Source organism: Nipponia nippon, unplaced genomic scaffold (genome assembly GCF_047370975.1).
Source record: "Nipponia nippon isolate SJK-2023a ecotype South Korea unplaced genomic scaffold, ASM4737097v1 scaffold_4, whole genome shotgun sequence".
Taxonomy (NCBI): Eukaryota; Metazoa; Chordata; class Aves; order Pelecaniformes; family Threskiornithidae; genus Nipponia; species Nipponia nippon.
This window is the reverse complement of record NW_028262358.1, coordinates 124,985,075-125,008,146: the sequence shown is the minus strand read 5'-3', so window position 1 is coordinate 125,008,146 and position 23,072 is coordinate 124,985,075. Positions and strand designations below refer to the sequence as shown.

Sequence of the window (23,072 nt, the reverse complement as noted above, 5' to 3'; positions counted from 1 at the left end):
AAGCAGGAGGTAACAGCAGCTCCCCCAGGTCCAAGCAGCCGCAGATCGGGGCAGCCCCACATCCGCAGCAGGGCTCTTCTGCCCGCAGCTCCCCTGGGCAAAGATGGGCTTCTTCCCGCAGCCGTAGGGAAGCAAACAAGAACAAGTCAACAGGTCACACGAGCGGCGGCTGGGGGAGCTGGGGGTGCTCAGCCTGGAGAAGAGGAGGCTGAGGGGAGCCCTCATCGCTCTCTGCAACTGCCTGAAAGGAGGCTGGAGCCGGGGGGGTCGGTCTCTTCTCCCCAGGAACAAGCGCTGGGACGAGAGGGAACGGCCTCAAGCTGCGCCAGGGCAGGGTTGGGTTGGATATTAGGGAAAACTCCTTCCCCCAAAGGGCTGTCAGGCCCTGGCCCAGGCTGCCCGGGGCAGGGGCTGAGTCCCCATCCTTGGGGGGATTTAAAAGCCGGGGAGATGTGGTGCTGAGGGACATGGTTTAGTGGTGGGCTTGGCAGTGCTGGGTTAACGGTTGGAATTGATGATCTTCAAGGTCTTTTCCAACCTAAACGATTCTGTGGTTCTATGCTTCCAGTCTAAAAACCTGCTCTGCAGCCCTTGTGCTTCCAGTGAGAGAGGTGCCCTTAGCAGGCACTTTACTAATTGCTCCAGCGCTACCAAGGCAGGGGTAGAAGATAATTTTAAAGCAATGAGGAAAAGGCATATAAATAGAAGCAAGAGAAATATTGAAGCTGGCAGAGCTGCTTTTCACGTCAGAAAGCACAACACTACAGCAATGAAATCGCGGCACGAGCCCCGGTGCTCCTGCCCCGAGCAGGTTATTACCGCCCGAGCCGCACCTGAGCTCCCGCCGCCTGGCACCCGTGTGCCACGGCCTCGCCACGTCCGACTGCAGGCAGAGAGCGACAGCATCCCAAAATGTTAGAGCAGGAGAAACACAACAGGCTCAAATTAATGCAGAAAGGAGCATGACTCACCTTTTTCTTCTTCTTCCAAGTATTTTAAGCTGGTCGCCACTGTTTGCCCAGGAACGGAGAGAGCAGCTCCCATTAATGACTTGCTTTCTTTATGGCTGCTCGCTTATTTTCCTCATCGGCTGGGAAGGAGCTGGGCGCAGGCAGGGGAGCACAACCCTAGCTGCTGCTCTCCTGCTTGAAAGCATCGGCCTCAAACCCCCTGTGCCTGACGGGGGCTGCGAGGGGTTACCGAGCGGCGAGGACGCAGCACCCGCAGCCGAGGCCCCAATCCTCCCTTAGCACCATTTCAACCCGGAGCAGGGAAATTTGGGGCCTCCCCAGCCCCAGGTTTCATTTCCACAGGCGTGGGCTCGACCTCAGCCCTGGGTCTGTTGGGTTTTACAGGCAAATTGCATTTTCTTGACTTTGTTCATCTTTTGAACAGTTGCATAAGCCCTTGATCTGCTTGCCCACCCTCATTCCCATCATGAAGGGAGAAGAAGGAGGAGCTGCAGCTTGTCCACACAAATCACCTTGGGCATGGGGGGTTTTTTTTGGTGTTTGGGTTTTTTTTGTTTTGTTTCATTTTCCATCTAGGAGGCTTCAGTATCCTCGTGTCCCCTGTCAAAGGTGCCGGGCTTGGCCACTGAAGGCAACGCTGGCTGCGTTTAGCCGCCCTCAGACTGCAGGACGACTCACGGCTGCACAAGACAGACGCATTTTGTGGGCTGCAGCGAAGCACGACTGCTCCTGGAGTTCAGAGCCGCTCTCCCTTTCACAATTAATTACAGGATGCTATTAGCTGATTTCCTACACGATAGCTCTGTAAGAATGATGTACCTGTACTGAAATGGATGCTGGTCTCACGGAGGGAAAAAAAGCGACCCTATGACAATGACCCAAAATTCAAAGTACGGCAAAAACCAGGTCATAGCCAACTGGAAAAATCCCTTGGCTTGGCCGAGTGGCTACCAGGACCCTGCGAACGAGCAGCCTGGCCAGGAAAACGCCAACACACCTCAGCCAAACTAAACCGCAGCTGACAATTTCTCTTATAATAAAGTTTCAGGTGCTCAGCAATGCTTCCTCCTCCCTGCACGCCCAGGGCAAAGCCCTCTGCTCGTCTGCAGCCAGGAGCGTGAGCTTTTAAGTGTGTGTGGGGGGGAAGCACAAACAAAAGCAGTAGGGAACTTGCTGTGTGTCTCTAGCCCCATCAGGATCCCTCTGGGCTCCCCAATTTGTTATTTGGCTACCTGGTCCCACGCTGTCACCCCGTGTGAATGAAGTCTCGCTCGAGAGGTGGCCACAAAGCTTCCAGCGTCACCACGGGAGGGACCTGCAGAGCCCCTGTTCTCCCGGTAGGGTCTCATGTTTCCTTTGTGCCACCTCTTTTTTTTTTTTTTTTTTTGCAGCTAAAGATGCCCGAGATCCTACCAGCCTTCCTGGCTTTGTTACTGTTTGTGCCCAGCGTACTTCAAACGTGAGAAACCCTTCAGAACAGCTTTAGAGGGCAGCGTGGTTTCTGCTCTTCCCTGCCGGCCGCCACGCCACAGGCAGCAGAGCGCGCCGCAGGAGCCGTCTTGCCCCAACTTACGTCCAGGCGAGCGCAGACCCCGTGAGCCACGCTAAAGCCACGCACCAATATATTTTGAAGCTCGGGCAGATGGACAAAGGGGGAGAAGCCGCAGCTCTGGGACCGTTCCTCAAAGCGTGGCGGCTCCTGGGCCACCCCGGGGCAGGGGACCCGGCTGCAGAGCCACCGCCGGAGCCCCTCCGACCCCATCCCAACGCCCAGCGGTGCAGCAGCCAGGACCTACGCCAGCAACACGCGTCGGAGGAACTCCCCGTCCCCGGCAGAAGCAACGGCTCGGAGAGAAGAACAAACCAGCTATTCATTTGGCTGCGTTTCTATCAAACGGACAAATCAATACATCACACTTCAAAACCAAGCCGAGCCTGTGCAGACAAGCCCGGAGAGTTTTGCAGACGCTGAGCTAGTGCAGCATGAAATCACCCCAGAAAGAACACACAAATGGGAAGCTAAAAATAATTACTTTATTTCTTGATAAAGCTGCTAGTAAACTCAAAACGCATTGGCCTTCAAAAAAAAATAAACGTATCCGATATTTCCTAGATTTGCCGGAGGGCCACGCTTTCAGACGCACGGAAGAGGTGAGCTTTTCTGGCCGGTACCTGGAAAAAACTGGGCTGTCAGAGCTGAAGGCGTCAGAGTGATTCATAATTATGTCAGCGGTACCAGAACAACAAATTTTGCGGAAAATTTTATGGATTCCGCACAGAAATTGCATCCCCTCTCAATGCACCCCTTTCCATCTCCTCTGCTTTTACGGTGTCAGAAGCTTAACGTGCCCCATTTACCAGTGTCTTGGAGGATGAAAAAAAAGGTCAACAAATCAAGAAGCAACAGTCTCCATCTCCCTTCTTTAAATCAAACCGGGCAGGAGGCTCAAACACGCTCGGGGTTTAGGTACCAACAAGCCGGTCTGCGGTTTTTTCGCTCCCCAGCCCTTAAAACACAGGACACCAGCATTTACCTTCAATAATAAACAAACTTTATTGCCAGGTATTGCGGTTCTCCAGCAAGGACGCGCTTTTTCCGCGCTGCCCGGGCAGCCGCTGCCTTCGCCGCTCGTGCGTCAGCAGACGTCAGCGCGGTTCTGGCCGCTGACCCCGCCAGTCGCCGTTCGGGAGCAGCAATAGATCACAGTGGCGGAATCGCATTTACTGCGCGCCGCCGCCGCGAGAGCTTTCCTCCCGGAGCCGCTCCTCCTCCGAGTTAATCACGTGTGTCCGAGCGCTCATTACTGGTGAAGTTTCCAGAACGTTCCTGACAGAGCCATTTATTAGAGCAACACCCGAAATGTCAACTTCTCTACAAGCCGCTACTCTGGATTTCAACGCTGTTTTTGATTGAAATACTATAAAAAAGAAGCGGAGGAGGTCACAGCTCTGGCCGCTCCCTTCTGACTTTGTTAGGCCAAGCGGGCAGCGCCAGGCACGCCGCTTCTGAAAACCCCGAATCTGACGTCAAAGGTCACCCGCCTGCCCCGCGTCGTCCCCACCGAAGGGTGCTGAGCTCTTCACCTGGGGTCACAGCTCGCTCTCACCTCCCATCTCGCTCCGTTTGCAAAAACAAAGCTTTAATTCTGTCATTCCAAATAGAATTCCCAATGCCTGGAAAAGGCAACCATCACACCCATCTCCGAGGAGGAGCAGGAGGATCTGAGGAGCTACAGGGCAGTCAGCCCTGGGAGAGACAGGGACCAAGCCCTTCCCAAAGCTCTTTCCAGCCGTGGGACGGAGAGGGAAAGAGAACAGTTGGGAAGAGCCAGGAGGGATCCGCCACGGGCAGATCGTGCCTGAGCAACGCGACCGCCCGCTGCGAGGAGGTGACGGCAGTGGGGATAAGGGCGGGCCGTGGATGTTGAATGCCGGGACCTTGCCAAGGCCTCCGACACTGCTGCCACACGGCGTCCTCGTGCCCAAATCACTGGGTTGTGGGCCGGAGAAGTGGCAGATCTGATGCTGGAACTACAGACTAACAAGCTGGAGCAGGGGCCATGAGGATGGTTACGGCGTTGGAGTATGCGATGCACAAGCAGAAGCCTGGAGACCAGAGCAGACTGTTCCCAGAGGCGCAAGACAGGCAAGAGGCAACAGGCGCAAGCTGAAACACTGTGAACTCCAACCAGACACCAGGAAAAACGTTTTTGACATATGGGTGGTAAAACATTGGAACGGGGACCTAGACGCTGTGGACTCTCCATCCACATCCACTGAATATCTCCGCCCTTGGAGCTATTCCAGCGTCGCCATCCTGATCGAACTGGACCTGCTTTGAGCAGGGTGGGACTAGAGACCTCAGCGGTCCCTTCTAACCTCAGTTACCCCGTGGTCGTGTGTTGCTGTAGAGATTTAAGTTTTAATCTCAATTCCTACCGCTAGGAAGGTAACGGCTTCCAATCCTCATGGTCTCCTACTGTAAAAGGATCAAACGGCATGGCTTGGGATGGACAGAAAGCAGCCGAGGCCAACGTAAATAAATAGGCACAGAGAAAGAATTAATACATGTTGCAGAATAACCCACACAATTTCAACGCTGAAACATTAAAAGCCCGCTGACAGCATCACAGAAATAACAGACATTTTTCCCACTAGGCTGTTCAGTAGGGTCCCCAAATCCAGAGATTTCAGTTGACCTACGCTTCGGCCCTCTATTGCAATGCATCAGAGCCCGTCCTGGAGGTACGGCGGGCTTACGCGGGGAACGAGACACGTGAACCGTCCCCGGCCTCTCCCGGGGCAATGGGCAGACCTCAGCACTGCTCTCCCCAGAGGAGATGCCCTATTTGCTGCCGTGGGCTCTGCCATAAGCAAGTCCTTCGCAGTTGGCAGGCTTTGGTTTTTAGCTTACGTCTGTCACCTTGAGCTTTCTTTCCAGGATGAGTCGTGTCTCCTCTCCTCCCAGCAGCTGGTGGGGGTGAGGACCTCCTGGGGCATCAGTCCAGCCTTTTCACCATGTAAGGCCCTTCCAGCTCGTAGCCGATCTTCCTGTAGTAGTTCCTTGTGCCAACACCTGCGAGAAGAACGACAAAAAGGTTTAATTCGGTGCGATGACAAACGAGTTGGAGAAGCCAGGGCCGGGCAGGAAAGTAATTTCCATGGAGGGATGGTGCCAAAAGGAGCTTGGCCCCTCCGAACAGTCGGTGCTGGGCTGTGCTGGAGCGGGGGTGTTTACTCGTTAGCATCTGGACTGATTACGGTGTTTTTAAGGGGGGAAACGCAGGAACATAGCTGTTCTATCCACCCTGAATCACGCACCCCGTCCTTTGTCCTGAGAAAGGCTGTGAGCTGCCAGGGAGAGAGAAAGCGACACGGGAACGACGGCGAAACGAGAGTCGAGAGTTCAGGGTACCCCAGGTATAACAAAACCCAAAGTCAGGTTCTCGAGAGGAGGCGGCCCAGCTGCAGGCACCGTTACCAGGAACTGAAGGGCTCTAAAACCCGACAAACTCTGTCCGATCGCTCCAGAAATGAGCTCAGCTCCACTTCAGATAGACAAGTGGGCTCCGCAGCCGCAATCCAATCTCCTCGTTGAAAAGGACGGCTCCAAACGTCTCGATTCTCCAACAGCCTCTTCCCTCTCCTTCCTCTCTTAATGACACCCCGCAGCGTCTGCGCGCCCGAGGTGAGCCCAGCCCCGCCGACCGAGGCTGCCTTTCACGCAGGATCGTGATTTTTCAGGACAGGTCCAGCGCAGCAGCCTTCCCCCTCACCTTATCTAATTACTCACAGATGCAGACATTAGTCATCAAGGGGAGGGAGGAGGAATTCAGCATCACGGCATCATTGTCAGCGCAGCTGCTGGGTAGGGACAGAAGGACAGATAGGACACGGCTCTCCATCAAGAAAAGCAGCCCCTCTTTCCTCTAATCTCATCCCTCCAGCCAGTTCCTGGAAACTGCGGTGCTTGCAAATGGCTCTCCAGGAATCGGCTGCATCTCCTGTGCAGGGAGCGCCCCGGTGCAGCTGGTAACCCCTTCCTGCCCACACAGCACTCCAGCAATTTTACCCACTGCTGCTTTGGCAGATTTGTTTAAAATAGCGGTAATTTATTTCTTGAATGCACATTACAAGAGTTACCGAAGGGCTTAAGCACGACAGCTCCAGACGAACCCCCAGCCTACATCCTAAAGAAGCATTAAATTAATTTAAGGTATGGAAAAGACACCTGAAACCCGGACCTGAGATGTCCCTGTGCCCCTCGTTCCAGCTGAAGCTGGGAAGAGCTTGAAATGCACAAAGAACCCCAAACTGCGGAACACCTGAGCAAATTTGCTTCTAAGCAGTGGCAAAGCCCCTGCGACATCGCAGCAGAGCACCGTCCTCAACTAAAAACATCCTGAAGGGACCCAAATTCACTCAGCTTCAGCGTGAACCTGAAGCCAAGGAAAAACCCAAGTCCAGGGCACATGCGTCCGCTCCCCTCTTCGTGATCTCTGCCCGGGAGGGTCGGGATATCTGACCTGCAGTAAACTATCACCTTTATCAATATCTTGCCTAAAAAACATCCTCTGCGTTCGCTAGCAGAGGTGCTGGGGTACGATCTACAGATTTTGGCAGTAGAATAGCAAAGCCACCCCACCCGTGGCCCAGAACAACTTGGTTAAAAGGATTAGGGAAATCTAAAGCTGAAGAACAACCCTCTTGAAGCTAAAGGACAACTGAGTAATTCAGCTGATGGTTTTAAAAACACCTTGATCAGAGTTATTCAACACTGCCCTTGTTTCTTCTGAAGCCCTTGGGAAACGGGTGGATTTTCAAGAAGGCAGTTTAGGTTGCGTCGGAGCATCGTGCGCTGCCTCCATTAATCTCAGAGCCGTTAAGTGGCACTAGTTAAGCGCCAGCTCTTCCTCGTTTGAGGGCAATGGGTTCAAGCCATTAACAAGAATGATGATGCAGTTGGCTGGCCCCGTGCCCTGGGGCCCCACGCTGTGCCGCTTCGCGAAACACCTCAGTCGTCATCTCAGCCCTGCTCCTAGCAGTAACTTCTTGCACAAAAGGACTCTTTCAACAGGAAAGTCTTCTGTGAAGAGGAGGCAGGAGATGCCTCAAGCTGAGGGCTGCACGTGAAGATATGGCGTGGTTCCCTGCTGCCCAGCTCTACCTTGGGACGTCTCGCTAGCTCCCGCGCTGCAGGATTATTTTCCAGGCTTTTGAGGGGAAAACCTCTCACCAAGATGGCTGTATTGGGTTTGCATGGCAAGGTTTTGGTAGCAGGGGGGCTACAGGGGTGGCTTCTGTGAGAAGCTGCTAGAAGCTTCCCCCATGCCCAATAGGGCCCACACCAGCCGGCTCCAAGACGGACCCTCCGCTGGCCAAGGCCGAGCCCATCAGCGACAGTGGTAGCGCCTCTGGGATAACGTATTTAAGAAGGGGAAAAAAAAACCCTGCACAACTGCAGCCAAAGAGAGGAGTGAGAATATGTGAGGAACAACACTGAAGATGCCAAGGAGGTGCTCCAGGCGCCGGAGCAGAGATTCCCCTGCAGCTGTGGTGCAGACCGTGGTGAGGCAGGCTGTGCCCTGCAGCCCATGGAGGTCCACAGTGGAGCAGAGATCCACCTGCAGCCCATGGAGGTCCACAGTGGAGCAGAGATCCACCTGCAGCCCGGTGAGGACCCCACGCCGGAGCAGGGGGATGCCCGAAGGAGGCTGTGCCCCGTGGGAAGCCTGCGCTGGAGCAGGCCCCTGGCAGGACCTGTGGCCCCGTGGAGAGAGGAGCCCAGGCTGGAGCAGGTTTGCTGGCAGGGCTGGTGACCCCGCGGGGGACCCACGTGGGAGCAGTTCGTGAAGGACTGCAGCCCTGGGAAGGGCTCACGTTGAAGTTGTTCGTGGAGGACGGTCTGCCATGGGAGGGACCCCACGCTGGAGCAGGGGCAGAGTGTGAGGAGCCCTCCCCTGGGGAGGAAGGAGCGGCAGAGACAGCGTGGGATGGACTGACCCCAACCCCCATTCCCCGTCCCCCTGCGCCGCTGGCAGGGAGGAGGGAGAGAAAATCGGGAGTGAAGTTGAGCCTGGGAAGAAGGGAGGGGTGGGGGGAAGGTACTTTAAGATTTAGTTTTTATTTCTCATTACCCTACTCTGATTTGATTGGTAATAAATTAAGCTAATTTCCCCAAGTCGAGTCTGTTTTGCCTGTGACGGTAATTGCTGAGGGATCTCTCCCTGCCCTTACCTCGACCCACGAGCCTTTCGTTATATTTTCCCTCCCGTGCCCAGCCGAGGAGGGGAGCGACAGAGCGGCTTTGGTGGGCACCTGGCGTCCAGCCACGGTCAACCCACCACAACACCCCAGAAAGCAGCCATCAGGTTTGTGTCCGGAAGCATGGAAGCCAAGTGTCCAGGCTTATGTCCCCTGGGCCACCAGCCCGTGACACCGTGTCGCAGCGCAGCGGGACGGTGGCAGGCTGCTGAGGCACAGGCCAACGGGACAGGGACTTCCCACAGTCCCACCTGGCCTAACAGGAGTGGATCAGATGGAAGCACTTGGTGCTCAAGCCCACACATCTACACTATCGGTGACTGGAGGGGGTGACTTCAGACTGGAGTTTTGGTATCCCCACCACGCACTTGGTTTGAAGCTGGCCGAAAAGCCATTCCTTCAGATCCCTCTGCCCCCTTCAGAGGGTGGACTGTGTTTGATCTGCGCCTGGAGCAAAGCTCGTGGTTTAGATTCCTCGGAAATGAACTGTGCTGAAACGCCTGAAAATCTCCCCATGAGCCAAACTGATGCACAGCCAGAGAGGATGAGGATGGGATTCACTTCAGCTGCTCTGAACCCAAAGGCTAACAAACCCAGCCTACAGCATTCACTAGGATGCCATTAATACAAAGCTATCTCCTTGTAGTCAAAGTATATCAGGGAAATCACAACCAGCACGGAGGACGGGTGTTTTGAGATCAGCATGGCACAACTGGAGGAGAAACGGGGTGTTGAAGGATGGAATTAAAAGCAGGCTGACAGCCAGAAACCATCCACAGCCTTCCTCATCCACGAGAGCAGTGCAACACAGTAGGCACTGCTAAATGGACTAAAAGATCCGTGGGACACTAATAACGGCCTGGAAGTCACGCAGAAAGAATCCGTCTTCACACACCTCTCCGTTGTGAAAGTATCACAACTTTGTATGAACGCAAAGTTCAAAAAACCAAAGTTGCGGGATTATGCTGGTGGCTTCTGACCACAGGGAGAGCATCGACACGCGCTCCTAAGGAAAACAGAGCTACAGCTCTTAAAACAACGTGCCATTTCGCCTGCTCACAAGCCATTCTAGAGCTAAGTGCTGAAGAAGCAACTCGTAATGCCCAGCACGCACTCAATGCTTGTCCATCAAGCATACCTGAACGGACGGTCTCGATGGCACAAGTTCTCTTCCCCAATCTTTGCTGCTCTAATTTCCAGCAAACGTACCACAGAGCTGGTGGGACCTGTTCAGGCAGCGCTCTTCCCACTGCTCCGAGTCCCACCCGTGCTTTCCAGTGAAAAGAAACATCACCCAAGAAATATCGCAAAAGAAATATCACGCAGGAGCGGAAGAGTAAGGCCAAAAGATGGCCCAAGAAGCTTTTTTTGACTTTCCAAGCCAGAACTGGCTGCATTTCTCATTCTGGATCTCTAAAACAGGGTTTTAAATTTTAAAGACTCCATATCAAACTGTGCAGGAGAGCTTAGTCTGAACTCTGCAGAGCAGATTTCAACCAACCCCTTCCAGATTCACCGCCAGTGCTCTGGTTGAAGGGCAGGGGCTCCGATCATGCCCGCCTGGATGGAAGCCCGTGGCCATGGGCCAGCTGAGGCTTTTTGGAAGCGTCCCTCACCGCAATCTTCAAATGACACATCCTCTGGCAACGGCTGCTGGTTCATTTAATCGCCTTTTGTTCTCTTCTTTTGGAAGCGTCTGAATAATGGTGAAGCCTACTGATAAAACCCCAAACCTGGCTTTTCACCGTGACATCTAAACCTCAAAATTAATTAATTAAATAAAAAAAGTCTGCCTGTAGCAGGGGACAGAGAGAAGTGACCACAGCGTCAGGGTTAAACGCTCTTCTGGCCTAAAAGGACGAGCAGTCGACACGGGACTGCTACCCAGAGGATGGCAGAAACCAGATTTCATTGCCCACATGCAGCAACCCCTGCCCATGACCTTTTCCGTGCAGAGCCCATAAATACACCCGCCTGAGTCAGCCCTGCCACGCAGAAATATTGCGATGCAGCGTCCGAGGCTGAGTATCCTCAAAGATTCCTTCACCACGGCTCACTAGTCACAGAACTAAGTGAAAATGAGATTGTTTTCAGGATCATTACAGAGCTACTAATAGTTCATAAAATTTCCATAGCAGAGACTTACTGAGGCACACGAGAGACTTATCTCTACGCAGGCCTCCGCATCCTTTGGCAACGACTGAAATCTTTTCCGAAGATGCGCAATCAAGGCATCTCACAGCTTCCTTCCCCCTCAAAATATTTCTTAGAAGTAGTTAGCGGGGCCCGCGTGCAAGGCAGCGAACCTGAGTCAGCTGAACTTTCCGAATTGCCTCAATCCGTTAACACGCTAGCTGCAATTCTGGCGATAGCGAAGCCTCTTCCAGGGTTTTTTTTGAGAGTAAATACCTTTGCCTGAGGAAGGGAGAGCCCCGGGCTCACCGTGCGGTCATCCGGATCGTCCGTAGGGTCTCTGGCAAGTAGGGTTGTCCCTCAAGGGTGCTGAGAAAAGGATTCGTGGTTAGTGCAGGCAACAGGGCAGCAAAGGGTGATGCTACATTCGCCAAAGCGCTATGAATTTCACCCAGAATCAGCAGCGAGTCTCAAGCCAGCCGCGGGGATCTGGGATGGCTGAGGCTTCTTCTTTTGGTATCAGAAAGGACGATCCCCCCGTCACCGCCAGCGTTGCTGCTGGCACAGCGATGCTCTACAAGGGGAACGCTCTGGTGGAACAGAATTTTTGTGGTTTTGAAAAGGCACAAAGAAGGAAGCAACGAATGCTTCCGCAGTCACCGACAGTACTTCCACGGTCATCGGTAAAGCACAGTGACGGCACAAAGCCGGGCCAGGAGGACCATAAGCATCTGCCTTTTCAACACAGCTAGAAAAGCGAAGAAAGAAAAAAAGAGCTCTGAGCGAATCTCCCTGGCCTCCAAGCGCGTCTCCCATGATCAGACCCAGGCTGCCAAAGCATCGGGAGGATTCAAAGGCCGTCATTCAGAGACCACAAAGCTCACATTTTCGAGTCTCTCAAGACTTGGGGTCGGGTGACTTGGAGCCTGACGTCAGTGGTGAGCGAGAAAACACAATCCTCTTTTTACCATAGGTCTTGGTGGAGACTCAGGCTGCTAAAACAGAAGTTTTAGGTTTTTCTTCATACTCCTTGCTTTGACCTCCACCAAGTCCACGAAGACACTTTGCTAGCTGTCAAACAAATGCCTTGTTGTGAAATCCACTGCTATCCAAAACCTACGCTCCGCGTAGGACTTCAAAGCGAAGCCGACGCTTCCTGGCACTTGGCAACCACTCGGGCAAGCATCCAGAGCTCGCTTCGGAGCCAACCCTTGCTCTTCAAGTTGGCAAGACCTGTTTACGTGAGCAAGGGTCAAAACTAGGGTTTCAAATACATAAGAATAGTAGGAAAATAAGATGAGAGAACATTTTCTTGTCTATTGTATACTGGATGCTGACCGAAAAGCCACACACCACATTTCCGAACTGATGCACGAGTTAAGAATGCACAGCAGATCCAGCCACGACCTCCCGTTAGTTTGTTTTGGCATTTCGACTTTTCACAATGCTGAATTTTATCTTCAGGGAAAATACAAGGCTGTTTCATGTGAATCACTACCAACCAACCGCAGAGAACTCGAACAACGGGGAAAAGGCAAAGGATTTGAGATAACCAAAATGCCTTATCAGCACCGAGGAAAGAGAAAAACCAAGATTCTTAACACCGCTGAGAAAACCTGGGCACGTCAGAGCAATCAGAAGAAAGTTATTAATTTAAGAAACCAAGGAACAATCCTTACATCGATCCCTGCAGCAAGATTTTTTTAAGATTAGATAATTGGTAACTCATTTCCCAAAAGTTCCTAAAGATACTGGGAGATAAAAATCCTATGAAAACTAGAAGTAGGGGCTTTTGGAAATGTTACCCAGTTTCTTGTAAATGCAATACTCTCAATTTTCAAGCTAGCATAGAGAGGAAACACAAACAAGCTTACTTTTCTTTTAAAACAACAGTTTCTGTTGAGAATTACTGAGGACGACTAATACTTTGGCAGTCATCAGAAAACATAATCCAGGCAATGGGAATGGAAAATAGGAATATGAATTTTTTTTTTTTTTTAAAGATAATTGGAAATATTTTTATTTCAGTAAATCTGCTTTAAAAGCAGAGCACTGGAAACTCTTTTTGATATTTTTTTTGCACTCATAAGCACATCACAGCAGTGGGGGGTCTGAAGCGTTCTCCCCGCAGAGCGACTCTCCCCACGTGTTTCAACTGTCTCCGGAGGGACGAAATCCAGGGACGGGAGAGTTCGGTATTTCATGACCTCCTCCTGCTGCAGCGACCACAAAGAGCTCATTAGCGTCGCGGTTAGAGCTGTGATTTAGACGTATCTGTATGTACTTACATGATTGTTAATATCCCTGCGTGCGAAGCATTTCATAATCCTTTCTCTAGCAAGGGCTAAATGATTAGCAGAATCAAACCCACTAACAGCAACTGTGCCTAACCTGTATGTAGTCTGTGCGTTGCTGTTTGTTGGACCTGGAAGAGAAATCCGCAGCCGAAAGCCTCTGTTTTTTTTTCTGTCAAATGCAAGTTGTGCTTTCTTCCTGCCCGGATTGCTTCCCAGGGATTTTAAATTACTATTTTCACAACACCTCTGTCTAGCAGGGAGGTGCTGTCGTCGCCACGTCCCAGAAGAAGAGCCGAGATCCCAGGCAGCTGGGTAATTTGTCTGAAATCACAAAGCAAGTCTGCGATAAAAAAAAGAGTTTTGAAGCCTGGGTCTCCCTTCATCAGCTCAACAACTCGCTTCACTACTGCTAAACACTGATGGCCTTTCAGATTCGAGATTGGATTATTTTTGAAGTCATGACCCACAAGCAGAAAGCCCTGAATATCCCTGGCATCGCCCCCCAGCCTCCCACGCAAATCCAGTCCCTGCTCTGTTTAAATCCACTCTGGATTTGATGCAAACGCAAAGAGATGCAGTCCCTTTCCGATAAAGCTGATCCTTCCTCCAACTTGCGGTCAGCTCTTGGGCTCAATACATAAAAATGAAGGGAGAAAGCACGCTACGTAAACAGCACAGGAGATCTTTACGCTCCCCTTTGCAACTTACTCTTTATACACTACAGATTTTATTTAATTTAACCCAATTTAAATCTAGAACGGCTTGGCATGGTCCAGGACCTGGCCAATTTGAAAAACTCTTTTCTCCCTCTTTTGCATCTCCCACGTGAAAGGCAGCATCCCCTTGTTTACCTTCAGCCCGTTCAAACGGAGATCCCTAATCTAGCAAACGAGGTCCCCGCGCGCAGCCCCGGTTCAGCCTCTCCTCCCTCCGTCCCCAGCCTCAGCAATTACTTTAAGAGGAACCGCCTCAACTTTAAAGGTTAACGCGAGCTGCGACGAACCCTTCTGTAACAGAGCAGCGACACCGACGCACCGGCAATTTCAAGGTTAAAGAGGGATGTCTGGGGACGCCAGCTTCGGAGGCCAGCTCTCCTCGTGTGCCGGGGTAGGTTTGCCGAAGCACCCAATACAATTTAACGGGGCGAGTTTCTGGAGTGACGCTACAGGGTGGGAGCCCGGCATGCCCGAGTGATTTGCGGGGTACAGACGCACCAGCCCCGCTCTGGAAAGGTATTTTGGTTGTAAGGATGATAGTACCTTGATAGAATAATTTAGCGAACTGCTTCTGAGGTTTTATGGAAACAAAGCCGATATAGCGTATTTCCTCCTATCCTGTCACGTTGCAGAATTTGTGCATTGGTGAAGGTGCAGAGCTAACAAGGAAAATCAGAGTGAAAGCTTTATCATATCAACAAACGGATTGCTCGGGGATTTTCTGATTTGTTCTTAAGGCCAAATCTCAAAACCAAGACTGTCACCAATAACTTTTTTTTTTTTTTAAATAAAAACAATTGAATGAATGGTAGAATTAAAGAACTGATTTTACAGCATTCAACTTCCGGGGTGCCCCTTCGCACACAGGAGATGCCCTGGCTAAAACTGATTTTCAAATGGCAAGTCTGCAGCTAAGACCCATCCTAGAGCTTCCAGATGGTGAGATTACATCTCATTGATCTCTTTATTATGGAAGCAATAGTTCATTAATGACTACACAGGCCTGTCCAAACCCAGCTGCACTGAAAGCATCCACTGTCACAAGAGAGAAAGCCACCACGCCAGCACCGCCTTTAACTGCGACAGATGAAGCCAGAGATGACAGATCTTCTGACCCTAAACCAAGCAAAATTAAATATTTAAGAGCTAACACCGTAACTTCTCTTACATTTTAACAAAGTGCTGCCACCGGGCATTGAGAGAGCCAGGGACAGCGAAATGTGTCTGCTACTCAACCCCAAATTTGTCAAGTTAAATGTTTGTGAGATTTTAGATCTACAGGCTACATAATGTCTTGAGGCTTCTTCCAGAGATGGTTGCTGAAATATCCAACCCAGCTGGTAAGGTATTACGGAGAGACTGGGGATTTAGGATGACTCACCAAGCATGTGAGGCATTCGCGATCGATCTTCTTTCCTATGGGCTACGAGATTTTAAACGCCAATGAAGAAACACTCAGCAACCTTGAGAGCGAGCCTACCAGTCATTAAATCAGCAGCATCCCCGTGCATCTACTTCATCAGAGAATCACAGAACTGTAGAATGGTTCAGGTTGGAAGGGACCTCTAAAGGCCATCCAGTCCCACCCCTGCCATGGGCAGGGACATCTCCAACCAGACCAGGGTGCTCAGAGCCCCGTCCAACCTGGCCTTGAGTGTGTCCAGGGATGGGCCATCTCCCACCGCTCTGGGCAACCTGGGCCAGCGTCTCACCACCCTCAGCGTAAAAACATAGCACACTGCTTCAGGAATTGGTTTCAGTACCTGTCCAGTGCGGGAAGGCAGGGGTCAGAAACCTGCCTTTTCTTCTGAACTTCCCCTCTTCCTCATCAGAACAAGAAAGAGATCGTTAGTGTTACAAATACGATGCCTCTGTGCTGAAGAACAACTTAAAAGGTTCCTGTAGATCTACAGTTTAATAGTGCAGATTGCTACATCGGATGTTAATGACTTCTCGTGAGGAGGAGTAGCATGAGAAAAGAGCAGAAAGACCCCAAATGCCTAGCAGGAATCCCTGCGATGTGTTCCTGTGAGCAACAGGCACACTCAGCAGTTTAGGTGGCTCCACCTGAAGGTTATTACCACACGTATTTGTAATAAAAACCATCAAAACACACTCAACAAATAATGCTACCGGTTAAAAAGAAGTGAGAATGACCGAACAGGGAAAAATCCTTTACAATCCCTTCTCGGTTTTGCACGTGTTTGCGTTATTGTCCCTCTTGCAAGTCGCTGATAGGGCTCCTACAAGTTCGTGTGTTCGTCTGGACCCCGATGCAAGTAGAGAGGGTGACTCCAACGTCAATTATGTTTGCATCTCTGCAGTGCAAGGAGGCCCCGAAAGGGCTCTGGTGTGGCAAATAATGAATTAATAGAGTTAATATAAGTTAATACTAGCTAGCCTCTCACTTCCAAATTTTGCAGACAATACCCCTTACCTTCTCTGCAGAAATACCGTTCAGCTTAGTTCTGAGCAAAGCGCACCGAGATGGGCGGGTAATGAGGACTGTGCACGCTGCGGGCGATTTTTCTCCGGCTCTTCCCCAGCTACTCGACTTCTCTGATGATCCAGCTAATGAAACGGGCCGGCGACGCTTGACATCACCTGATCCTCCACGCCTACCATTCAGAAATCCATCCTGCCTTCCCATCGCCACCTTCAGCCTCGGCGCACTCAGGCGTGAAACATCCCTGGCCTGCGTCCATGTTAATTTTCTACTTGACAGAACGCAAATAGAAACCTGGTCTGGGGGAAAACTGATCATCTCGCCGCATAGTAATTAGCTTATAGCGGGGAACGGCAGCGGTGCCAGACCTCCACACCGCCGTGATAAGGCTACTACGTCACCGGGATGGAGCGAGGCTAGAGTGAAATCTCGCTGCAGGGAGACATTAAACTACCGCTTCAGAAGATGAGGCGGGCTGGTGCGGATTTGGCTGCGCTTCCAGACACCTCTCCAGTCTCGGGAGTAAATTATCAATGAGGCTCGTTTAAAGGCTACCGGAGACGGCGTAGGCGCAGGTGACAAAATGCCTGCACTTTAAAGGAGAAAGGAAAGGGTGCTTATTAATGGACCTCGGTGCATTCGGTGTGAACAGGGCAAGCACCTGCAACAGGGGAATTCAATCTCACCCTCCCCGCCCCACAACAAGCGTCTTCTGTACAGAGATAAGGAGACAATCCTGTTGGTACAAGCCGAGCTAGTCTGCTTTTCTGATGCCAGCATAAACAGATAACGCTGACAGACGTCACAGCAGATACTGCAGCTGAAAAAGCTCTTCCATGCAAGAGCACTGTATTTATAGAGCTAGCGTTTGGTGTTCGAAAAGTCATTTGCAGTCTTAAAGCGCATAAATATTGGGTCTGTGCATTCCTGGTCCTTGCCCTTGGAGCAGCCAGCAGCCTCACCCACAGCATCTCAGCTTTCAGAGTCACTAAACGGAGGAGGCAGCTCACCTGCTGCGACCAGCTCGCTCCTCAAGGACAATCAGGAAGATGCCAACCCTTTATGGACAACGTGGCAGCATAACGGTGCTGTCCCTCGCCTTTTGGCAGCTGATTTAGGCTAGGTAGACAGGGATAGAGACAGCTACTCAATAGCTGGATAACTTCAATTCCTCTGCTGTGAATAAAGGGAATACTCAGCGGTAGCCCCATCTTAACTTCATACAAGAAACTCAGGTTACGGAGGTAAAATAAATAAACCAGGTACCGGCACCGGTAAATGCTGCTGGTACTGAAACCACCAACCTCTGCCGCGTCCGTAGAAAGTGAAGTCGGAGGCAGATACCTGTGCTCTGCACGTGCCAGCGGTGTAAAGTTTAAAGCTTCCACACGTTGAAGACGTGTGAAGGGCACACAGAGGCAGCAGTGGACAGCACAGCTCGGGTTTGGAGATGGTAACACTGAAAATCCACGCGTAAAGCCAGCGGCTATCCCTGAGACAGGAGACGACATATCCTTTTAAAAAAACAAACCCCAACAAGAACAGGATTGTTACACGCGGAGTCAAAGCAGGATATGCTGGTGCCAGGACAGGACGGCAGTTTGGCACAACCCCAGCGCTTCTCACAAAGAGGAGCAGGAGATTAAGGACTTGGCAAGGAGCTAGCAAAGCATAACAGCCCAGAGCGTACTCGGAGCCAGCGTAAAGCCAGGCTGCCCAGGCACAGGCAAGCTCCAACGCATGGATGTCTTGTGCTTGGTTATTGCTAAGCCGTGCATCGGCACGGGCTGGTCAGAGCCGCTCAGCTATCGGCCAGTTGTGCTCCAAGTCTTCAAGGTAGAGGCATGAAGGCCACGGAGCCCGGCCAGAATGACAGCAGCACTGAGCAGATCCCTTCGCTGGCTCAGCTCTGGGCTGTGTTGCTTTTTCCCTCCTTGGATGAGGCTTTTTCGCCTCCTTGGCCGGTGGCGCTGGGCGCTTCCAGGGGCAGCAAGTCCTCATGAGCGACCTTGAACGTGTGTGTGCTGCTGCGTTCACTCACTCGCACCCTTCCGTCTCTGCAGACCGGCTGCTTCCAGCCTCTCTCCAGATTTCCTAGATTGCTACAATAGATGACGCACGCATTAAAAGAACAGAAATATCGGGGACTGGAACTTTCCCAAAACTGCACCTGCGGACACATTATTTAAATTCACAAAGATTATTTTAAAAGGAGGTAGAGAAGCATTTCTGCGACATGTTTTTCAGTATCACGTCTAACTACGGTACTTTAAAAGTCTTGTAATTTTATTGCTCAGGTGCTTCAAGTAACCGTAAGGCATGGACTCGAATCTCTCTGGTCATCGTTAGGTAACCACCGAAATCAGAGGACGACATCAGAACAATTACGTTGCTGCTTAGAGGAAAGGACCCACAACGTATGAATTTGTTCAAGCACATCCAGCCAGGAGCTTTGGGCTTCTGTCATTAAGGAGGGGGACTTCGAATATTTTGGGAGTTGTTGTATGTTCCATTTCACATACTCATCGCTGGTGCTGGTTTAAAGAAACAGCTTGGAGGACGTGCTACAGGATTAAGGGTCAGAAGGGGCTAATTATGGGATGTCAAGCAGCAAAGTCAAAACAATGGCAATAGGAACCCTCAAGGAGACAACAGGAAAGGTTTTAACAGAGGACTGTCCTTTATCCACCTTCACCTAGACCGAGCGATTTTCCTCCCAAGCTCGAGGTAGAACGGCGAGGCAGCGCAACTGACCCTAAAAAGCTCAGGGAAAGGGATGGGGAGAGAAGTTTATCGGTTGCTGCAGGCAGACAGACTGGCAAGGCAGAAAAAGCCCTCGAGGGCTATCAGATACAAAGGCACCCTCTCTGACTCTAGAAGCCCTTGGGCAACAAATGGCTGGAAGCCGAGAAGATGTTTGCATGCTTACTTGATATTTACTCCCTTCCCCAGACACCCGGCATCGGCAGCGTCGGAAATGGCATATTGATCCGACCCGCTGCAGCCTACTCATATTCTTCAGGCAGAGTCTGAAGTAAATACACTGCAAGAGACTAAGAGACAACAGGTACAAGGGCTGCGTTGCACTTATGCCATGGGAGGAATGTGGGGAACGAGCATGTGTTTGTCCTAAATCATCCTCCGGATGCTGTGCAGTTTCTGACAAAAAACCTGTAGTGCTTGAGTCACTGCGTGCGACTGCTCGCCACTGACTCCCAACGGGGACCCTGGCAAGTGCCGACACCTACGGACCGCAGAACGGGAGATACAGTCTCAAAATAGAGCTCGCAAAAATCCCACGCCAAACAGAAACAGATACAGGTCCGTAAATTGAATGGTAAAAAGAGGGAAAGCTTCGTTAGGGACTGGAGTAGCATCAGCATACCAAAAGGAGAGAAAACCCCGAACACAGAATTCAAGCATTGGCTATTGCCAGAAAGGAAGACGCGATTATAAATTCAGCAAGCTTACGAGCCCATCCACTAGCCTCAAACACCAAGGTTTTTTACATTTTCAGTGCCTAAGGACTTGTGGACATCAGAGGAGTAACATGTTTAAATTCGGTTTAGCGTAATTTAGGTTTGGGGGGAGCTTTTATTACAGGGAAAAAAGATGCAAATTCAAAGCAGGTACAACTAAAAGCAAAAAAAACCCCAAAACCACCACAAAACCAACAAAAGGCAAAGAAAACACACATGCAATTACAAATGCTGGAAAATGGAAAAACAGACATTTCAGATCAGACCTCCCCAGAGCTCTGAATAATGGAGTGATGCCTCCAGGGTCTACCATTCAGCTACCCAAGCCTGCATACTAATATACTACTCACATCAGAAGAGTAGAAAGGCACCACTCATGCAGAAAATTACCTTAAATGAGCAACGACTTCATGATAAACAAGCCACTCGCTTTTTTACTTTGCTCTTTGATTTAGGTGGGGGGGGCACCTCCTCCCCGCTGCGAAGGAGCAGACACAGCACACTTCTGGTGCTGTACGGAAACCTTGCCAGCAGGCCACAAAACCACCTCGTTATTGTGAATATTTAATTCCGGTTGGTTTGGTCAAACATCAAGATATGAGATTGCATCTTTTTGGGGAAGGACGTACCTTGCAATCACTAACATCCAGGGGCCAAAGCATCCAGGATCACTAGCATCCAGGCTTTAAATAGAGCAGAGAATCTGCACAGCGGCAATACCAGAGGTGTAACTACAGCGTCACGCACAATATGAAACCAGAGTATCTATGGCTGGTATCGTTTCCCATCCCATCGGTGCCCTAATTTCCCCACGTGCTACAAGAATCCCTTCCTAACCTGGCTTGCAAACGCTCATCTTCCCTTACAAACGCACTCCTAGTGCATTTGTCATTGACTCCATAGCCGATTAAATGCACTTCTCCCACCGGTCCTCTTCAAATGAAGTGATATTTAACTAGACGCACCACGAGGCAGCTGCTGTACAGCCTGGCTTGCTTCGTGCATCATTCCCCGGTTCATTGCCTGTGATGACTCCTGGGTGCCTGATGCAGGGGACCTCAGATTTTCCTTTGTTTGAAAGTAACCTTGCGTGGTTTTAGGTACTGCGGTTAGAAGCAACGGCAATCCTGTTAAATCCTGCCGCATCTTTTTCCTTTTCTGTCCGTAAACTGAACAACCCTAAGAGCTAAAAGACTTACGATGAGAAGGCAGGTTCAGCTGAACCTGTTTACTCCAAGAAGAGCAGGGAGAACAAAATGCTTCGGAAAGAGTCCGCTGGGAAACTCTGATTTTTTTTTTTTTTTCCCTAGGAGCACAAACTAATGTGCTCTGAAGAAGCACAGCAACTGATGGCGTTTATTTGCGCAGTCCTGGTTTGAATGTGCTTTTAAAGGAAAATCTGCTCGCTGTCTCATGAATACCTCTGCTCCTGACGTAGGGAGAGGTCCTCACCCTGCTCCGGGTAGGGCGATCGCAGCTGATGAGGTGCAGAATGCGACCCAGATCGCTGGGTGAGACTGGTAAACCAGGGAGGAGCGTTAGTCTTTCTCTAACAGCCTTCAGAGACGAACAAAGCGCACCCGGAGATAAGCCTGCCTTAAGCCAGAAGTAATTCTCGGCTAAAGCAGCAGTTGAAAAGCTGGACTGCAAGCGTGCATCAAATTTGGGTTATAAACACAACAACGATGAAACCCACAACTCAAGGAACTCTGTACTCAAAGCTTTGACTCAGAACAAGCTTTAAGCCCTTAACCCCTGGTGCAGCCTTGAAAAGGAGGATTACCGCTTGCAGGCAGTGCAGGAACAGTGCCAGTCAGAGAGGAAGATTCCCATGAAAGAAAACGAAATTTATTTTTAAATCCTGAAAACTGCTATTGCTCACAGTTCTGACTCAACGCTATTTATACTGCTGTGTATTACAAGTCACTAGGATGGAAATCACCTTCATTTTGTCATTAATCTGATTTCTAAATACTTCCTACCCAATCTAATTTCAGAATTTGTGGGGTTTTGAGTTGTTTGGGTTTTATAAACTTGGGGATGGTTTGGGTTGAGATTGGGGAAAGGGCTGGTGAAAAAGGAAGGAGCGCAAAGGAGGTGTCCCCATCCAGTCAGCTCCTCCTCACCAGATTTTGCGTAGGGTTTGTTGTACCGGTTCTTCCTCTGCCCGCTCGAGGGAAAGCTCCTGCAGATGGAGACCACACAAAAGCCTTAACAAATCAAGACAGGTTCCCACTTCCCCAAACTCGCTCAGCTGGGACAGATGCAAGATAGGTGCTCTGTATTACGCAGAAGTTAGGCCGTATTATAAATCCTTGTTTGTAAGATATATTATGGTATGTATATAAAAAGCTTCCTACCAGAACACCCTTGGAGAATGCTGGCTTTTGCAGAAGTGTCCTTGTGTAAGGACAGCAATATTCCTGTTCAGGCCTGCGCCCAAATCCCAGTTAATACAGCACCAAGCCTGTTTTCAAAGCTGTTACATTATTAAACCCTCAAAATTGAAGTTCATTAAGAACTAGAGGATTGTACACAGTCGCTATTCCACAGCACCAGTCCCCTAGTAGGGGTTTATCCTTGGCTTCTTCCAAATCCCCCAAATTAATTTTTTTTCAAAGGCCATCAATCTGAAGCAGACAAACATCTGAGAGTCAATTCATTAACATTCCCATATTTCCACTTACCTTGGGCCACTTCTTCTCTTATTAATAGCTAGTAAGATTGGCATTTCTAAAAATAACCAACCAGGGCTGGAAGCAAAACTCCAGGGAGCCCCCCCAAACCCCATCAATCCTCCCAGCAATAGCTGGGAGTCTCGTCCTAAGGTCTCCCGAGCACACCCCGGCAGTTGGCAATCTCCGAGGCAGCCCATGAATCAACATCCAATATGAACTACGAGACGCCGATTACTCAAGTAATTTATTACTTCTAGGGTGACCAAAAGGCTGTTTACACGAGGAAATTAGGATACTTCAGAGTATCGTTGAATGTGCCCTGAACGTTTACCTCTGATTTATATGCCAGCTCAGTTTCTCTCCCCTTCGTGTTCTTCATCGCAGGTGAATTTAACACCGCTGTGATGCAGCGGATTTACTTTTAGAAAGTTCTGAACCTCCCTTTTCGCAAAAGGCGAAGGCAGGAGTAGCACAGTTTCCTTAAACACATGAGACAGTGTGCTCAAGCAGCACCAACAGACCGGGAGATGAGTCACCGACCAGAATGAATGATTTTCTCTCTCATGGAGACTACAGAAAACAGGTGGT

The 23,072-nt window shown here is 50.5% G+C and overlaps 1 protein-coding gene across 11 annotated transcripts in view; it reads right to left on the bottom strand.

The window, feature by feature from the left end:
- Positions 1-3,506: 3,506 nt before the first annotated feature.
- Positions 3,507-23,072, bottom strand: part of ELP3 (elongator acetyltransferase complex subunit 3) — a 98,891-nt gene continuing 79,325 nt past the window's right edge. The window contains exons 15-19 of one of the 11 annotated variants that reach the window (XR_015708165.1): positions 17,338-18,429; positions 16,319-16,919; positions 14,017-16,228; positions 13,260-13,486; positions 3,507-5,547 (exon numbers count right to left, since the gene is read on the bottom strand). Coding sequence is in view for 2 of the 11 variants with exons in the window: in XM_087774388.1 (XP_087630514.1) it covers positions 5,471-5,547 (77 nt within the window). In the remaining 9 variants the exon portion in view is untranslated. Of the gene's footprint in view, positions 5,548-5,792; positions 6,336-11,144; positions 11,238-13,259; positions 13,487-14,016; positions 16,229-16,318; positions 18,430-23,072 lie in introns of those variants that run through there. The other 10 variants (XR_015708166.1, XR_015708164.1, XR_015708167.1 and 7 more) reach the window with 10 other exon arrangements.